Source organism: Ornithorhynchus anatinus, chromosome 5, assembly GCF_004115215.2.
Source record: "Ornithorhynchus anatinus isolate Pmale09 chromosome 5, mOrnAna1.pri.v4, whole genome shotgun sequence".
NCBI lineage: Eukaryota > Metazoa > Chordata > Mammalia > Monotremata > Ornithorhynchidae > Ornithorhynchus > Ornithorhynchus anatinus.
In genome coordinates this window covers 20,746,237-20,764,085 of record NC_041732.1, presented here as the reverse complement: position 1 = coordinate 20,764,085, position 17,849 = coordinate 20,746,237, and the positions used below count along the sequence as shown (strand labels likewise).

Sequence of the window (17,849 nt, the reverse complement as noted above, 5' to 3'; positions counted from 1 at the left end):
GGGACACACCCACAGAGATGCTACTAAGACCAAAGCCAACTTCACCCATGGCTCTTTCTGTGGCCTGGGCAGGTCCTCCTTGATCTGGGGGTTTGACTTCTGAGGCAGAGATGTTCCAAGCCCTGAGGCAGGCAATGCGAATTATGAAATGTGAGGGTAGGGTGAACCCCAAAATGGAATTCACTAATTCCACCGCAGCAGATGGACGAATGCCCATTGAGGCCTGAACATGGTGGTTCGAAAGCAAACAAAAGGTGAATCCTCCCAATTTAGAAACATTAAGAAAAATCATCCAACCAAATTCCATCTGGAGCTGGGTCTCCTCTCCCAGCTGTAACCCTGAGTACTTTTGGATGTGGGTTGATCAAATGTCAGAGTCAAATAACAGATAGCGGAGAGTGGATAACAAAAAGGGTGGGTGGAAGGCAGATGGAATTTGTTTCACTGGAGAGTTGAGTGGGATGAATCTATCAGCAGGTTTAAGAGGAGTTGGGAGAGATTTGTTGACTGGAAGGAAAGTTCAAATCACTTGTTTTATGCCCAAACCCATATAGATGGATTTCCAGAAGGGAGCCCATTAGACTTTTCCTCCAAGCATCACGATGCTCTGGTGGAGATGGAGTCCTGGCCTAGATGGACCCAGGGCTGTGGCCTGTATGTGGGCCTGCTGGATGTTCTATAGGGAGAATTTCTAGGGTGACAGGAGAGAGGAAGTGGGTCTCCGGGTGTCTATGTGGGAGTGGGAGTGTAGGAGGACCTGGAAGTCGCAGGATCAGAGCATGCATGAGGGGGTCTGGGAGACACTTGGATCAATTTAGAGAAAGTAGGAGGGACACTGTAACAGTCTTTGCCACAAGAAGGGACTAAGAATCTCCCTCAATCCCTAATGTCAGTAATGTCCCCTCTTTCTTGGACTCTGTGTCAGGGACAAGAAGCTTGGTGAGAAGGTAGGAATGTGGGGTGGTTCTTTCACATTCCCTCCCTCTCCCTCCTAATCCTCCCTCTTTGGGAATTGTCTAGGTCAAGGAGTCAGGCCAAAGACAAATCCTTTAGAGGCACAGGACAACATGTCCTGAACCAGGAGGGTAGCCGGCTCTGACTGTCCCCCGTAGTTCTCCAGCCGGCTACTCCATGGACTCAAGTCATCCAATCAAGGCAGAGGTCACCTGACCCCTCTTCCTCCTCCTTTGCCTCTAGTTCTCTCTGGATAGGCATGGATTTTGGGGAACCCCACCTCCCTTTTTCCAAATTTCAGCCTGAGGAGCCGATGTCCCTTGAGCTGAGGACTCAAAATCCTCCTTCCCTTTCTCTGTCCCCACCTCACCTCACAGAGCTCCGGGGCCAGTAGGCCCAGGAGATCCTGGTGCTGACATTTGTGTTCTTCCCACCGATGCCAATCCAATGGAGGACACTCCAGGAACTTTCCGCCTCCCCTATCTGGGACTCCCCGAACCAGAGTGGGTAGCTTAGAGCAGAGAACCTGGCCTCCCACTGCCTGCCTGGCCGTCCACCATTTTAATTTCCTTCTCACTTCCTCCCCCTCCTCCCCGTTTGCTTCTGCTAAAGATTGCTTTGGTTACTGACAATCTCTCTATCCTGACCTTCCAGTTCTCCCCTAGATTCCTCTCTCTTTTATTTTCTAGTTTTGGTCTTCTTTTTTGAGATTTTTGGTTTATTTTGCTTTTTCTGTTTTCTGTTTTTTTTGTTTTTTTTTTTAGGTTTCAGAGAAATTATGTTGAATCCAATAAGCCTTCCTGGACATTCCAAGCCTCTTAACCATGGCATTTATGTTGAGGATGTCAGTGTTTATTTCAGCAAAGGACGTCATGGCTTTTAAAGCTCATCTAAACGCCCCCCTGTCCTGATGTCACCCCGGTAGGCTGGGCCCTCAGAGAGTTTGGAAGTGCTAGGCTGCTGGCTGGGTTTGGATCTGGGGCTGCTAAGCTGGACTCTGGGCAAGCTGCCCGCAGGCCTCTACCTGGGGCAGGGGAATGGCCCACTCCTGCCAGCCACTCAGAGACCAGGGCTGCCCTTGGCCACCCTGGGAAAACTCTACTCCTCAGACCTGCCAGCAAGGCCCACCCTGCGACCGGGAACTCTGACCCGCCTTCAGGAGACGAATTATAAATAAATCAATCAATACGAGCCCTAGTGATTTTCTCGCTTTAAGCCCACCACCGCCACTGCCCACAGACTGGGCCCGGCTGGGTCTGGTCGCCTTCCTCCCTCCACCTTCCCTGCTCAGAAACCAGCGGCTGCCTCCCCGATTCTCCATGGGAAATCCGGCCGGCCGCCCCCTTCTTCCTCTCCCTCACCCCTGGCCTCGGAGACGCCGTCGCTGAGAGAACTTCAGACCGAGGAGGAGCCGCGGATGGCACTCACTTCGAGGAAAAGGCATCCATGGTGAGAGGAGATGAAGCTGCGGCTGATGGCTGGCACCGGATCCGGGTCCCGGAGGGAAGAATGGAAATCAATTTGGAAAGACCCCTTCCATCCCCATCCCTCCCAGGTGTGCGACTTAGAGGTGCCCTTGGGAGTTGGGGGTTTCCTTCGGGGATGGCATTCTGCCCCATCCTGTGCCACCCCACCCCAGGACAGGCCTTATCTGGACCCGGAAGAGGACAGGTTGGCAAGCTGGCCACACCAGCGGCGCCTTGGTCAGACAGCAGAGTGAAAAACACCACCAGAAGGGCCACAGGCTCTTCCTTTCTCTCCCACCACTCTCCTCCTCCCTGTCCCTCATCCTTCTTGAGGCCAAGAGTCTCTGGAGCCAGAAGGAAGTGCTTTGTCGAGGCAGAGGTGACCAGAAGAGAAAAGAGGAGGGAAAGCTTGCCTTTTCCATGGCACCAGTGCAAGTAGCGGTCCCGCTTGCCCGGCAATAGATGTATTTCCGCCGTTCACCTCAACTTGCGTCTTATTCAGTAGCCGAGCTCTCAGGGGCAAATTGCTCCCAGACCCGCCAGAAAATCTTCCAGTGTGGGAGGGATGAGGGAAGGGGTGGAGTTGAGCAGCCTGTGGATTGGGCCACCCCCCTTCAAAGCCTGACCCTCCACTGGGTGGGGAAGAGGTCACCCTAGTAATGATGGCTCTTCTGCTTCCCAGTCACTCCAGGGCCTCAGGCCACTGGAGGCTGGGTAGCGGTGGTGACTAATAATAATAATAATAATAATAATAATGATAACAATGAAAAGTTGAAAAGTTGCTTTCCTCAGGGCACCCGCCTGGGGACCCTCCTGACAAAGGGGCTCCCAAACTTCTCAGCTGCCCCACTCTTCTGGGTCCTGCCAGGAGAAGCCTCCTCTCTCCTTGTTGGCCCTCTCCCTCCCACTGCCAGGTCCCACCCTTCCGTGATGGGAGACTTCTCCTGGGCAACCTAGAAGCCCCGCTGTCCCCTTCCCTTGCCAGTCCATGGGTCTGCGGCTTGCCTGTACCAGGCCGCCCCCTCCCTCTTCTCCCCGTCCTGCGTTCTGGCTCCTTCCTGGCCCAGTCCCCCTGTCGCTTCCCTGCAGGCTGAACACGAGAGGCTGAGCCAGGCCTTCCAGTGTGTGGCTTTAACGATGAGCGTGAGGGTGGTTTGTTGTTTTAATTATTGTAAATCATTACCTCATGTCCAGCCACCATTGTTCCAGCCTCCCCCCGCCCCCCAACCCCAGCACCTTCTACCCTGTTGCCCCCACCCCGCTCACTTTGTGCTATGGCAGCGGAATGTTTTGGTTCCTCAGAGACTTATAGGAGTGTTCAGTGTATAGTTTCTTAATAAACACTTTATTTTCTAATGAAATGCCTGGATCAGACCCTTTCTTTGGAGGATCTTAAGAAATAATGGCCATCATTAAAGAAGTGCCTATGGCAGGTGGCCCTTTTCTTTCCAGTCTGTTCAATGATCTATTGGGAATCGATCAATGGTATTTATTGATCATTTACAGTGTGCAGAGCATCATACGAAGCCCTTGGGAGAGTATAATACAGTAGGGTTGGTAGACACAATCCCTACCTACCAGGAGGTTACAGTGGCTTAATGAACAGAGTGCAGAGCTGGGAGTCTGGAGACCTGGGTTCTAAACCCAGTTCCACTACTTGCCTTGTTTAATGCGTCTGTGCCTCAGATTCCCCATCTGTAAAATGGGGCTTCAATATGTATTCTCCCTCCTCCTTAGTCTGTTATCCCCATATGGGAGAGGGGCTGTGTCTGGCCTGTTTGTCTTATACCTACCCCATAGCATGGGGCTTGCTATGTAGTAAGTGCTTAATAAATACCATTCTGTTCTTGGCAGGGAATTTTTTTTTTTGAGTCTTTCTGTCTCCAAGTAGCCTCAATGTAGAGTTCCCCCTTTTCAGGGGAGGAAACTGAGGCATGGAGAGAGGTCCAGGGTCACCCTGGGATGGAGGGAAATAAAGGTCTGCACTGATGAGCAACTGATTCCTTGCCACTGTGTTTCTCTATGGGGTTAGGGTACAGGGCCCCGAGGGGCAAAGTTGTCTTCAGAGCTCTGCACTGAGCCCTGCACCCCATAAATGCTCAGCAAATACCCCCGGGCCTTTGGAAGATGCACTGATAGGGATAGGTCTCAGGATCCTGGGTCACCTGGGGACCTGAACCATGCAGAGAAGCATTAGAATAGGGCCAGCAAAGCATGAAATAGAGGACCCTGGCACACTGAATCCCAGGCCTGCCTACTGCCCTCTGGGGAACTCCTTCCCTTCTGCCCCCCCGCCCACTCAGATGGAGAAGACTCCTATGGTAGCATCTCCTCCAGTCTGAGTGGGCACTAGGAAACCCCTTCAGCCTCAAAGATTTTGGCTTGAGTAAGGAGCTCTGGGATGCGTGTGGAGGCCCCCTTGGCAGCCGAAAGCTTGTTAGGGAGTCTCAGGGCTCATTATGGTTCAGGGTCTCACCCGTTTAACCAGCAGGCAGGAGGAGGAATGGGGACCTGGAGCTGGATGGGGAGAGCAGAAGGATGGGTCTCTTTTCAGGGTTGCAGCAGCTTTTGTTGGCAAAACTGTCTTTAATTGGATCACTGTGCGGAAAAAGGTCATGGCCGATCCAGGCTAGGAATTACATTCAGTCAGATGGATTGGCTATTTTTATTATAATTATTATGGCATTTCTTAAGCACTTACAGTGTAACAAGCACTGTTCTAAGTGCTGGGGCAGGTAATATACTAATCGGTTGAACAGAGTTCCTATCCCACATGGGGCTTACAGTCCAAGTAGGAGGGAGAACGGCTATTTGACCCTCATTTAACAGTTGAGGAAACTGAGTCACAGAGAAATGAAGTGATTTGCCCAAGGTCACACAGCAAGCAATTGGCAGAGCTGAGATTAGAAGCCAGGTCTTCTGACTCCCAGACCCATGGTCTTTCCACTAGGTTATGCCGCTTCTTCGTATTTGTCCATCCTGCCTCTCTTCCCTCTTGGCGACTCAGGTCCTGTATTAGCCTCAGAGTTGTGGGATTGAGGGGAACAAGGGGAGCTACTTCAGGTAGGAGCAAGCCCTGGGGTTTTCTAATTTGGTTCAGCTCCCCCTGGAAAGACTGGGTAGACTCCAAGACCCTGGCATCTTAGACAGGAGTTCCGTCCTATCTTTAGCAGACCTGGCCCCTGCTCAGTGCTGATCCAGAACAGATGCCTCTATGCCTAATTTAAAAAAAAATTCAGTGTTGACCCTCCTCAAGTCTCGGCTCCTGCTGTTGAGGTACGTCACTTAGGCACGGTTCTCTAGTTCACACAGCCCTTGGAGGTGCCACAATGGCTATGGAGCTACTTAGGATATGGGTTGGTGCCCAGAAAAACATCATAGAATCATGGGAGATTGGCACACTTCTGGGAAATGGCAATTGCAATGTCATTATGTGGTACCGTGGGCCTGGTGTACTGTGCGCGACAATATCTTTGTCCCAGTATTGCTGGAGTCCTGGTTGCAAACCCCTTCCCCCAACTCCCCAAACCCGGGCCATGCCAACTTTGACCCAGAGCCCCAGTCTTTCCTCCTCCTTCTGACCTGGACCCACTCACCCACACTCCACCCTGGGCCAGACTGCAGGACTACGAATCGGATTCCACCCAAATAAAGAGCAGCACAGACCGGACCCCCACCCCCAAATCTCTATCCTGGGCCCAGGTACTTAGTGCAATGGGGACAGACTGGGGCTGAGGGGAGAGGACCGGGGTCAGCCTGGGGCTCCCAGGGTCAGGTATCATGTGACCGGTGTCCCGAGGTTGGGTCTGACGAGGAGCAGACAGACCCCACCTTCGTCTGACGTTTCCTGGGACTGAGTGGTCATTAGGATTTGGGACCCTCTCTAGTGAATGAATAGTCAGGAACAAAATCATTCCTGCCTCTTCTTGGAGTATGAGCTCCAGTGCTTAGCCTTGTTCTTGACACAGAATAATGAATACTGCCTTATACTTCTTCTTACTATTATTTTTGGGGTGGTTATGGGGAAAAAACCTAGTGAAACCCCAAAACTACCCATCAGCCTCTAGTTTCCTGGGTTCTTGTCTGGCATAGAATCACAACTCTCGGGCCAGTCGGGGCCATGAGAAGTCAATTAAATGTGAACTCTTCAACCTGCGGAACTTGAACTGCTGATGACACCTACTGCTGTCCAGGTGGTGTTCAGCCTAAGAGGGCTTTAGATGAACTACTGCATTATCTACTTTACCACGGGAGGGTAAGAGCAACTTGTTGGCTTTCTTGTTAGCTTAAAGTAAAATTGGATCTCTTTGATGTGGTGCCTTGTTAAAAATTTTCATGTCCCCATAAGTTTTAATTCACCATTCTGCATCTTGCCATTGTTCTCCTGTTCACTGGGGCTCAAGGGCCATCAGATGAAAAGTTAGTCATTGGGCTCAGCTTCTAAACTGATAGAATTGGATTCGTAGTCCTGCGGCCTAGCCCAGGACGGAGTTTTGGCCACCCAAAACTGATAGAGATTTAATTTCTGGATTTCAGAATCACGGACTCTCCATTCTTTCCTGGGCCCCCTGGATCTTCCATCAAGATGATCTTTTTTTACTATCAATCCCTTAATCAATCAATGGTATTTACTGATAACTCCCTGGAGACATTCACACTGTCTCTTTGGGTGCCCCAGAGGTCAAAAGGTAGACTGATGTTTGGTTTGTGTTGCTACTTGGGCTACCTGAAGGGCCAACAAGGGCAGCGGTTGGAAGCAAAATGGAGACAAAGCAGTGTGGTGACCTGAGCCTGAGAGAAGAGCAAACTGTGAGCCGGGAATGTGTCTACCAACTCTGTTGTATTATACTCTCCAAAGCACTTAGTTGAGTGCTCTACACATAGTAAAAATACAGTCAATATGATTGATGATGATGATGAGAAGAAGGGCCATCAGTGCTCTCCCTACCATCAGCCCTATCCCAGTGGACTCTCTCTTGTGGAGACTGGGTGTGCCTCTAGCCCTCACTCCTCCCCAGCATGGGAAGCAGCACAGCTTGGTGGAAAGAACATAGGTCTGAGAGACAAGGGATCTGGATTCTAATCCTGATTCTGCCATTTTTCCTGCTGTGTGACCTCGGGCAAGTCACTTAACTTCTCTGTTCCTCAGTTCCTCAACTGTAAAATGGGAATTTAATACTTGTTCTTCTTCCTACTTAAATTAGAAACCCCGTGTGGAGTAGGGTCTACATCTGATCTGACTATCTTGCATCTACCCCTACATTTAGCACAGTGCTTGGCATACAGTAAGTGTTTAACAAATGCCAGCATTGTTATCATTAGCCAAGCCTCCCTCTGCATCCTCTCTCCACCTTCAGTGAGAAGAAGAACCTCATGAACTGTGGCCACGAAGCTATGACCGGAGTTTTGATTCCTCCCATGGTCCGCCCTTTGGGCCCTTCTCCTCTCTTGGTGCCCACCCCCTCCACCTTGTACCCCTAGAGAGGCCTCTGCTCCCCCCAGGTCAGCCCTGGACTGAGCTGAGGGTAACAAGCCTCCAATCCACTAGTGAAGCCGACAGCATCTCTGCTCCCTCAGAGAAGAGCCCGCTGGGGAGAGGCGATGGATGGTGGAACCTTGGTTTTTGTTTACTTTTCTGCACTGCTTGCCAGAAAGGGATTAGACAAAGAGTCCAAGAACCTCAACTGCCTCCCTGCCCACTGGCTTCTTGGGTCCTGGCCTGCCACGGAACAGTTCTAAAGCTGGACGAGTGGGAAATGGTGGTGGAGGGAGGGTAAAGTTGCGAGGGGGAGAAGCAGGGGAATGGGGCGAGGGAGGAAGTCATGAGGGAGTTACAGAGGGGTGTGAGGGGGCAAATATATTTTGGGGGAGTAGGAGAGGTAGGGGAAGGGGAGTGGGCTTAGGAAAGTGGTGGGGATGGGATATGGCAGGGAGGAGTAGGGAGGAGCAGGGGAATGTGGGAGCAGCTGTGCTCATAGGAGAGGGGCTGGGAAGAGTGGCAGAGTGGGAGAGTGGAGGGTGGCAGGGAAGGCTTTTGGAAGGGCAGGGAATGTGAGACAGGGAGAGGCAGGGGTGGGAGAAGTGTGGTGGACAGGGTGGCTCAGGGTGGGTGGCTCAGGGAAGGGTGAGGGAAGTGAGAGAGGGGCAGGCAGGGGTACTGTGTGACAGGGGATCTAGTGGATCATACTCCCAGGCTGCCAGGAAGGGATTTACTGAACTTCTCGGAATTCCAGCAGCAGGGTGCTCTCTGGCTCCACAGACAGTCTCAGAAGTCCTGGTTGGGGCTAGAAGAAGGGTAGGGGATCCTGGTGATCCGTTCTATGGCCCCCCACCCCTTATCCCCACACTGATGTAGTGTCTCGGAATGCTCTTCAGCTGTCCTCAGCTGCCCCTGCAATTTCAGATTTCAGACTCTGGTTTGTCCTGGGCACAACTCTTTCTTGATCCTGTCCCAGCCTCCCCAGATTTTTTCCATTAGAACTTCCTGCTGCAGTGGGAGCAGAATTGGAATTTGGATTGTATCTAGTGGTTCCCTTGGGAAGGATCCCCTTCTAGGTGGGTGACTATTCCCCACCTCGTGCTGTTGCCCATGTTGTTTCTCTGGGGCTGCGGGAGGTCTTTCGATCTCGCTGCTGTGCCTCTGCTTGGTGGCTGGGAGTGTGATTCCAGAAGGCTGTGTAAAATTTCCAGCAGACGATCTCATGCTCTGATCTCTCAGTGCCTTCCAGGATCAGCTTTGCCCTTGTCCGAACCTGGGAAAATCCCAGATCTTTGAACAGCCACAGCACCTCTTCCCCTGGGCCAGGAATAACCTCAACTTTTCCAGAGAACAAGCAGGGGTTCAGGGAGATCAGCCCACCTAATAATAATAGTACTACTAATAATGATGATAATGAGAACTTATTAATAGGGAAGGGAACATGTCAATTCTGTTGACTTGTACTCTTCCAAGTGCTTAGTATAATGCTCTACACAAAGCAAGTACTCAAAAAATATCACTGATGGATTGATTGCTATTAATGATGATGGTATTTGTTAGGCGCTTACTATGTCCCAAGCACTGTTCTAAGCACTGGGATAGATATAAGGAAATCAGGTTGTCCCACTTGGGGCTCCCGGTCTTAATCCCCATTTTACAGATGAGGTAACTAAGGCACAGAGAAGTTAACTGACTTGCTTAAAGTCACACAGCTGACAAGTGGCAGAGGTGGGACTCGAACCTATGACCCTTGACTCCCAAGCCTGTTCTTGGGAGTTCTTATATATATATGTTATATAACATATATAAATTCTCTCATATATATATATATTCTCACTTATATATGCCAAGCACTATACTAAACTCTAGGATAGATACAAGATAATCACATCACAGTTCCTATTCCACAGGAGGCTCATGGTCCAAGAGGGAAAGAGGGTATTTCCTCTCCATTTCACAGATGAGGAAACTAAGACACAGAGATGCTAAGCAATCTGCTAAAGAATCTCAAGAATACACAGTCAGCAAATGGCAGAGCCAGGAATAGAATCCAGATTTTCTTCACACTCCACCAGACCCATGCTCTCTCCACTAGATCTCTGGACTGAAAGCTCTTTATGGGCAGGGAATGGGTCTACTAACTCTGTTGTATTGTACACACCGAAGTGCTTAGTACAGTGTTTGTACACAGTACAGAAGCTGCGTGGCCTAGGGGAAAGGACATGGGCCTGGAAGTTGGAGGACCTGGGTTCTAATCCCTTAATTACTTATTTTGTATTGTACTTTCCCAAGCACTTAGTACAGTGTTCTGCACACAGTAAGGGCTTAATAAATACGATTGAATGAATAATAAATGCTATTATCATCATTATTATTATCATTAGTAGTAGTAATAATGATAATAAAAAATTGAATTTGGTAGACGTCATTCCTGCCTATAAGGAGCTTTATAATGGTGATATTTGTTAAGGCCTTACTATGTACCAAGGACTAAGCATTGGGGTAGATTAAAGACAGACTGGACACTACCTCTGCCCCACATGGGGCTCTCAGTCTAAGAGGGAGAGACAACAGGTACTCAAATCCCCATTTTACAGATGAGGAAGCTGTTGTACAGAGAAGTTAAGTGACTTGTCCAAAGTCACTCAGCAGCCGACACAGACAGAACATCCCAGCAGAAACTACAGACAAGTGAGCCTCCAGACTGTGGCATCAGGATCAGAGAATCTGCAAAGGGTAATTGATTACTGCGCTGGTGATTTATGTAGGGCCGCTCTGTCTCTCTTTTCCCTACCTGGTGTGTTCATGCCGGGTCACTTGGTGCAACAAGTAAGCAGGTAGGCAGGGGTGCAGTGAGGATGCAAAGTTTTTTTACACATAGGAACCTGGGAGTGCCTCGAGGGACAGGGTCTTTGTCTAATTTTCACCCATGCATTCACTCCCAACACTTAGCACTGTGCTTTGTACACATCAAGCTCTTATAAATGCTATCACCACTGGATCCTGCTTATGCTGTGCTGTAGTGCCATGACCCGGCAGATGATCACCCTGTATGACCAATGGGGCCTCTTCTACCCCTGCTAGCTAGTTATCTTTCAGGATTCCTACTGGATCTGTCCACTGCATGGAATACTCTATAAACTTCTCTGGTTAGAAACCTTGGTCACTGATGGCCCTGCTTACCGTCACAGTCATCATCATCATCACCATCACCACCACCATCATCAGTATCTTCCTCATCTTCCTCCTCCTTGCCCTCTTCCTCCTCCTCCTCAGTTGCAGCTGCAGGGCTGCAGGGAGAGCAGCTTCGGTGTGCAGAGCTCAGTCCAGGCACCTGGGAATGTGCTCAATGCGGAGAAGACTTGATCCCGTCCCCTGAGGAGCTGACAGTCTCCAGGAGAAGTTTGCTATCTCTGCTGCTCGATCAAGAGGGCCAAGAATTTACCCTGGCAAATAGGCAATGGCAGCCCTCCAGAATCAATCCATCATATTTACTGAGTGCTTACTGTGTGCAGGGCGCTGTACTAAGCACTTGGGAGAGTACAATATGACAATGTAACAAACACATTTCCTGCCCACAACAGGCTACAGTCTAGAGGGGAAGACAGACATTAATACAAAGAAATAATTTATAGAAGCCAACCCTGTGAACCCAGCTCCTCCCTTCTCTCCTCATCTGGGCGAAGAGAGGGATGAGATACTTCCACTGGGGTTCTAAGTGAGCTGCAGGGGATATGTATAGCATTCATTCATTCATTCAATTGTATTTATTACTGTGTGCAGAGCACTGTACTAAGCTCTTGGAAAGAACAATTCGGCAACTGATAGAGACAGTCCCTACCCAATATCGGGCTCGCAGTCTAGAAGGGGGAGACAAACAACAAAACAAAACAAGTAGGCAGGCATCAATACCATCAAAATAGATAAATAGAATCACAGATTTATACACAGCATTAAAAAAATAGAGTAACAAATATGCATGAATGTAAACAAGTGTTATCTTGTGGGGCCCAGGCCCTTTACTGCTCTCTTCTGTCATCTCAGAGATGGAAGATAATCTTTGTGGTAGTTCTTAAGCGCTTACTCTGTACCGAGGACTGTATTAAATGCTGGGAGTAGATACATAATAATCAGAATACAGTTAATCCCTGTCCCACACAGGGCTCAATGTCTAAGTAGGAAAGAGAACAGGAATTTAAGCCCCATTTTACCAATGGGGAAACCGAACCCCAGAGAAGTGAAGTGACTTGTCCAAGGTCAAACAGCAGACAAATGTCAGAGCCAGTAAATAAAAATAAATGGTGGTATTTGTTAAGCGCTTACTATGTGCAAAGCACTTTTCTAAGCGCTGGAGGATACAAGGTGATCAGGTTGTCCCACGTGGGGCTCACAGTTTTAATCCCCATTTTACAGATGAGGTAACTGAGGCACAGAGAAGTTAAGTGACTTGCCCAAAGTCACACAGCTGGCAAGCGGTGGAGCTGGGATTCGAACGCATGAACAGTACTAGATCCCAGATCCCCTGACCCCCAGGTCGGTATTCTTTCCACTAGACCCACACTGATTCCCAGGTTTCTGGTCAGGACTCTGGGATTGAGGAGGGTAAGAATGGAGTAGGGTTTGGAGACCCTAGCTGGCAAGTGGTCATGGCAATGTCTTGGAAAGGGAGTGGGCCTCTCCCTCTAGACTGCAAGCTCATTGGAGCCAGAAAAGTGTGTCTACCAACTCTATCATATTGCACACTCCTGAGGGCTTAGTACAATGTTCTAGACACAGTGAGTGCTCAATATATACTACTGATGAGTGATTGATTGATTGAGTAGTGTTTCAGTTTGGAGTCTGTGGGGGAGGCCAATCTGGTTGGTGCCTTCTAGTTGTAGAAAACAAGAACAAAAGCCTGGGTTCGAATTCCATTAGTGGGGTGAGCCCAATAATATGGGGCAAGTCTCACTCAGAGCCTCAGTGCCCTAGACCTCTTCACATGCTGGGTGGAGAGAGTGCCAAGTTGCTGCCAAAAAAAGTGCTGTGAGATCCTTGGGTAAAAGGTGCCAGACAAGAATCCTGAAATCCCGAGTCCTGCCTGCTTCTGCCTGTGGGGGGAACGATCCCTCCATATGGTCCCCTGGCCTGTGGAGGGAAGGTGGTGGAAACCTAGCAAGAGGGGCCAGGGCAGTCTGGTGGGAATCTTGTGTGAGGGCAAGATTGACTGGGAGGTAGGGCCGAAGGTCAGTAGATGACCCTGGGTGAGGAGGGTGGGAGAAGTGGGGGGCCAACTGGACCCCTCTCTGTCCCAGGGAAGAAGGCCAAAAGGGCCTTCTATGCAGAATTTTCTGGCTTTGATCTGGGCCAGCCAGCTCTGCCTAACAAATAGTCTGAAATGTCAAAAAATAAATGTTAAAGCTTGAAGGGTCGCCCCCTCCAGGGAACTGCCTGGCACAGCCAGGGAAGGGAAGGAGAAGGGAGAGAGGGACCCAGCAGAATCCTCCACATAAAGATGCCAAATTGGCATCGTGATATTTAAAAAAATAAAGAAAAAAATCCTGAATTATTTATAGCCAAGAAGATGGAAGTGAGGGACTGAGGAGACTTAAGTTCTATGGCAGCAGCTTACATTCCATTATTTATGGCACAAAACTCTGAACTAGAGAAACTTCTCTTGTCGGGGACATGCCATTAACCTTTACTTGGGGTTTATGGTCTTTGTTAATTAAAAAAGAAGGGAAAAAAAAGATGTCATCTGGTATTTAGGGCATTTTTGTGAAGATAATTGTGTGTCCAGAAGGACGGATCAACCCTCTCTCTCCCTCCTTTCCCTCTTTCTCTCTTTCAGTTTCTTCCTCTTTCCCTCTCCCTCATTTTCTCTCTCTCCTTTTCTCCCTCCCCTCCTCTACCTCTCCTTTATCCATTCTCTCCCCTCTCCCTTCTCCCTCTCTTGTCTCTCACTCCCTTTCCCTCTTCCTCTCACTCCTCCCCCCTTTTCCCTGATCATTTCCCTGAGATCTGGAAATCACTTTTCCATTCTGAGAGTGGACTTCCTGGACCAGGTGGGCTTCAGGCATTTATCCTTCCTGAGAGAATGAAATATCCCTTGCCCCAACCCTACATCTGTTCAGTATGAAATCCCTTCATTAAACTATGTGAGTGCAGCATGGTGCAGTGACATTACATGGGATAATTTGCAAAAGTGTATTTCTCCACAACTGTAGGTCATCCTGATCCCCTTATTCTCAGCCATCCCTCAACCAAGACTCTGACTTTCACCTTCCTAATAGATCACTTTTCTCCTGCTGCCATCTTTGTACAGGGCAGTGGTGCTGCCATTTTACAGGAAGAACTGAACAACCCTCTTCTTGGGGAGAAGCCGATGGGGAGAGGCACCATCTTGGGGAGGCCCAGTAGAGTCACCAACTTTGAGGGATCCCTGCGGCCACCATCTTTGGGAGGTCCTGCCTAATCACACCCATGTGGCACCCTACCACACAGCACCCTGAGGAGATGGCTTACCTCTTGGAGTTGGTTTGGCAGATATGTGGGTTCGTCGTCACCGTAGCCCTGGCCTGCTAGGATCTAAACCTGATACACTCAAAGGAGACTCCACCCCACCTCTTAACTCCTCACACACTTGAATGTGACTGCAGTGACCCAAAGAGCTGTTCAACCCTATTTTATGCCCAAAGTTGCACTGACATTAGCTGAAACCTTGGTTTCTGACCAGGATCAGTCAGATGATCCTGTAGGCACTGGGAGTTGTCGGGAGGCTTGGGTGGGGTGTGGGGCGGTGAGGAAGAAGGCTGCTCCTCTTGGGAATGGACTGAAGTGGATCTAGGGACAGGCTTAGGTCACTTTGCCCCCCCCCCCCCCCCCCGGATCTTGGGGATCTGGTTTTGTGTGTCAGTTTCTGGGCCACCTCCCTCCAGCTGAAGGGCAGCATTAATCCATTCTCCTGGGGATCCCATGATTGCCTGGGTGGGATCTGGAGTCCTGGGGGAGAGGACCTTGTTTGTGGGGGAACTCCCAAAAGATTCCCCCCAAGTGGAGCACTCTCAAACTAAGGTCCTAGAATTGAAGCAGGGATTGGACTGGCTTTGGGAGGGAAGTGAGTGAGATGGCTGCCCCGGGAGTATTCAGCCTGGGAATACTGGTGCCACTCAACTGCAGGTGGTGGGGGATTCCAAGGATGGGGTGAACTAGATAACCCACCTGGGCCTAGCCCTGCTCTCTGCAAGAGTCAGAGGCACCGGGATGGAGTATGCACAAGAATGGATTTCCCCTCCATTGAGGGGAGCAGGGGGAGGGAGCAGGAGGAAGAGGCAGTCACAGGAGCAGGGGCCAGCCTACAGGCAAAGAGGCCAGAGAGGCAAAGGTGATGGGCCAATATGAGCCACAGGTGGGCTGATGTTCTGGGTTTAGTCCTGGCAGGAGCATGATGGGTCGGTGATCACTGCCTAAAGGTTCTTTGAGAGGCAGAAGCTACTACATCCTTGCTTGGTGAATACCAGGAACAGAACACTTAATGGAGAGAGCATGGGCCTGGGACTCAGAGGACCTGGGTTCTAATCCTGACTCCATCACTTGCCTGTTGGGTAATTTTGCGCATATCATTTAACTTCTTTGGACCTCAGTTATCTACATCTGTAAAATGGGGATGAAATAACTGTTCGCCTTCCAATTTAGACGGAGAGCCCCACGTTAGACAGTGAGCCCAAGTTGGATAGGGACTGTAGCCAACCTGCTTTTTGGGGAAGCAACTTGGCATAGTGGAAAAAGTATGGGCCCGAGAATCAGAGGCACTGGGCTCTAATTTTGATTCTGCCACTTGTCTGCTATGTGACCTTGGGGAAGTCACTTAACTTCTCTGTGCCTCAAGTTTCTCAACCGTAGAATGGTGATTAACTCTTGTTCCCTCTATTTAGGCTGTGATCCCACTGTGTGACAGGGAATATATCCAATCTGAATATCTTGTATCTACCCCAACCCTTAAAAAGCCCTTAACAAATATCACAGATATCTTTATTATTAACACCAGCAGCCTGTGCTGTCTGGCTCAGTAGAGAGAGACCATGTTAGGAAGCCGTGAGCTATCAAAAGAAAGTAGGATTTTGTGCCATGGTATTTCTGGGCCAGTCCCAGGGTCCACCCAGGCCAGGATTCTGTCTCCAACTGGGGCACCAGAACACATGGTAAAACCTTGTGACTTTCTTCCTCTTCTTCTATCATGGGTCCAGAACCGTGACCCTGCTCCCCTCACTTCTCTTGCTCATTTCCATCCCCCTGAGACAACGTGTGGCTCCAAAGAAGAACGGGAGGATCCTGGGTGGCAGGTCTGTGCAGGCGGTAGGAAGCCCGGGCCTCGTCGCTATGGAGACGCTGGTGGCATCACAAGCAATAGAGGCCATGGAGCCTCCGCAGGGGCCCAGGGTTGAACTAGGCAGTGAACAGGATTCAGTAAACAAGCCACCTCATGATGCCACCTACCTCCCGTGCTCCAGAGGTGGGCGTGGGTGGGAATTGAGTCAGGGAGAAGTTTCGTCGCTGCTGGGGGAAAAGGAATGAGAGACGTTTATTGTCGGCTGAAGGTGGTGGTAGGAGCTGTGACCCTTTCCGAAGTGCTGATTTCCTGGAGCTGCCAGCGAGAACAGCTGCTAAATGCAGCCCTCTGTGGCCCTTTATTATCCTGTGAGCGCGTAAAGCCAGAAAAGCAGCATGGCATAGTGGATAGAGCATGGGAGTCAGAAGGTCAGGGGTTCTAATCCCAGCTCTGCCACATGTCTGCTGTGTGACCTTGGGCAAGTCACTTCACTCCTCTGTGCCTCAGTTACCTCATCTGTAAAGTGGGGATTGAGATTGTGGGACAGGGAGTGTATCCAACATGACTTGCTTGTATCCACCTCAGGCCTTAGAACAATGCCTAGCACATAAAAAGTCCTTAACAAATACCATAACAATTATTGTTACTAATATTATTATTATTATATGGCCCCATGGAGAAGCCGGGCCTGTGCCCCCAGCAAACCCTCCCCAGAGCCAGGAGCTACGGAGCATAAGGCTTCCAGCCTGGTGGGGTGAGAGGTTCAGGTTGCTGAAAAGAGGAACAGGCCTGGAAAACTGGAGAACCAGGTTCTAATCCCAGCTCCACCACTTGCCTTCTCTGTGACCTTGAACCAGTTACTTCTCTGCTCTGTGCCCCTGTCTCCTCATCTATCAAATGGAGATTTAATACCTCTTAATAGTCATAATAATGTTAGTATTTGTAAAGCACTTACTATGTGCCAAGCACTTTCTAAGCGTTGGGGTAGATACAATGTAATTAGGTTGTATCTCGTGGGGCTCACAGCCTTCATCCCCATTTTACAGATGAGGTAATTGAGGCACAGACAATTTAAGTGACTTGCCCAAGGTCACATAGCTGACAAGTGGTGGAGCCACGATTAGAACCCACAACCTCCGACTCCCAAGCCCGTGCTCTTTCCACTAAGCCATGCTGCTCTTCTTTCCCTCAGACTGAAAGCCCGATGTAGGACAAGGTCTGTGTCTGATCTTATTATGTTATATCTTCCCCAGTGCTTGGCAGAGAGCCACAGTTATTATTATTGTTATCTCCAAGCTCACAACTGGCCTTTTGTATAGATCTGCCACAAGAAATCGCTTCTCCCTGCTTACTTGATGCTGGTAATTGGAAGTCCCAAAGCAGAGGAATGTTAACAAGACTCCCCATTAAGCCCCCTATCCCTCCCCATCTGCCCTGAAGATGGCTCCCTGGGACCTGTAGAAGCCCCTGTGGTCAGGGTCAGGGCTGGGGTAAAGCCCTCAGGCCCCTGATGCCTTGAGTCTGGGTTGAAACAGAGTGTCCCTTGGTGAGAACAGCATTGCTTAGTGGAAAGAGCATGGGCCTGGATGTCAGAGGACCCATGTTCTAATCCTGGGCCTTCCACTTGTCTGACCTTGGGCAA

General features: G+C 49.8%; 1 protein-coding gene across 2 annotated transcripts in view; it reads left to right on the top strand.

The window, feature by feature from the left end:
- Nucleotides 1-17,849, top strand: part of NTRK3 (neurotrophic receptor tyrosine kinase 3) — a 364,188-nt gene that overhangs the window by 273,027 nt on the left and 73,312 nt on the right. The window contains exon 13 of one of the 2 annotated variants that reach the window (XM_029065747.2): nucleotides 1,719-2,147. The exons of the other annotated variant lie outside the window; for it this stretch is intronic. Within the exon in view, the coding sequence (XP_028921580.1) occupies nucleotides 1,719-1,837 (119 nt within the window). The 3' untranslated portion in view covers nucleotides 1,838-2,147. Of the gene's footprint in view, nucleotides 1-1,718; nucleotides 2,148-17,849 lie in introns of those variants that run through there. 2 annotated transcript variants of the gene reach the window in all.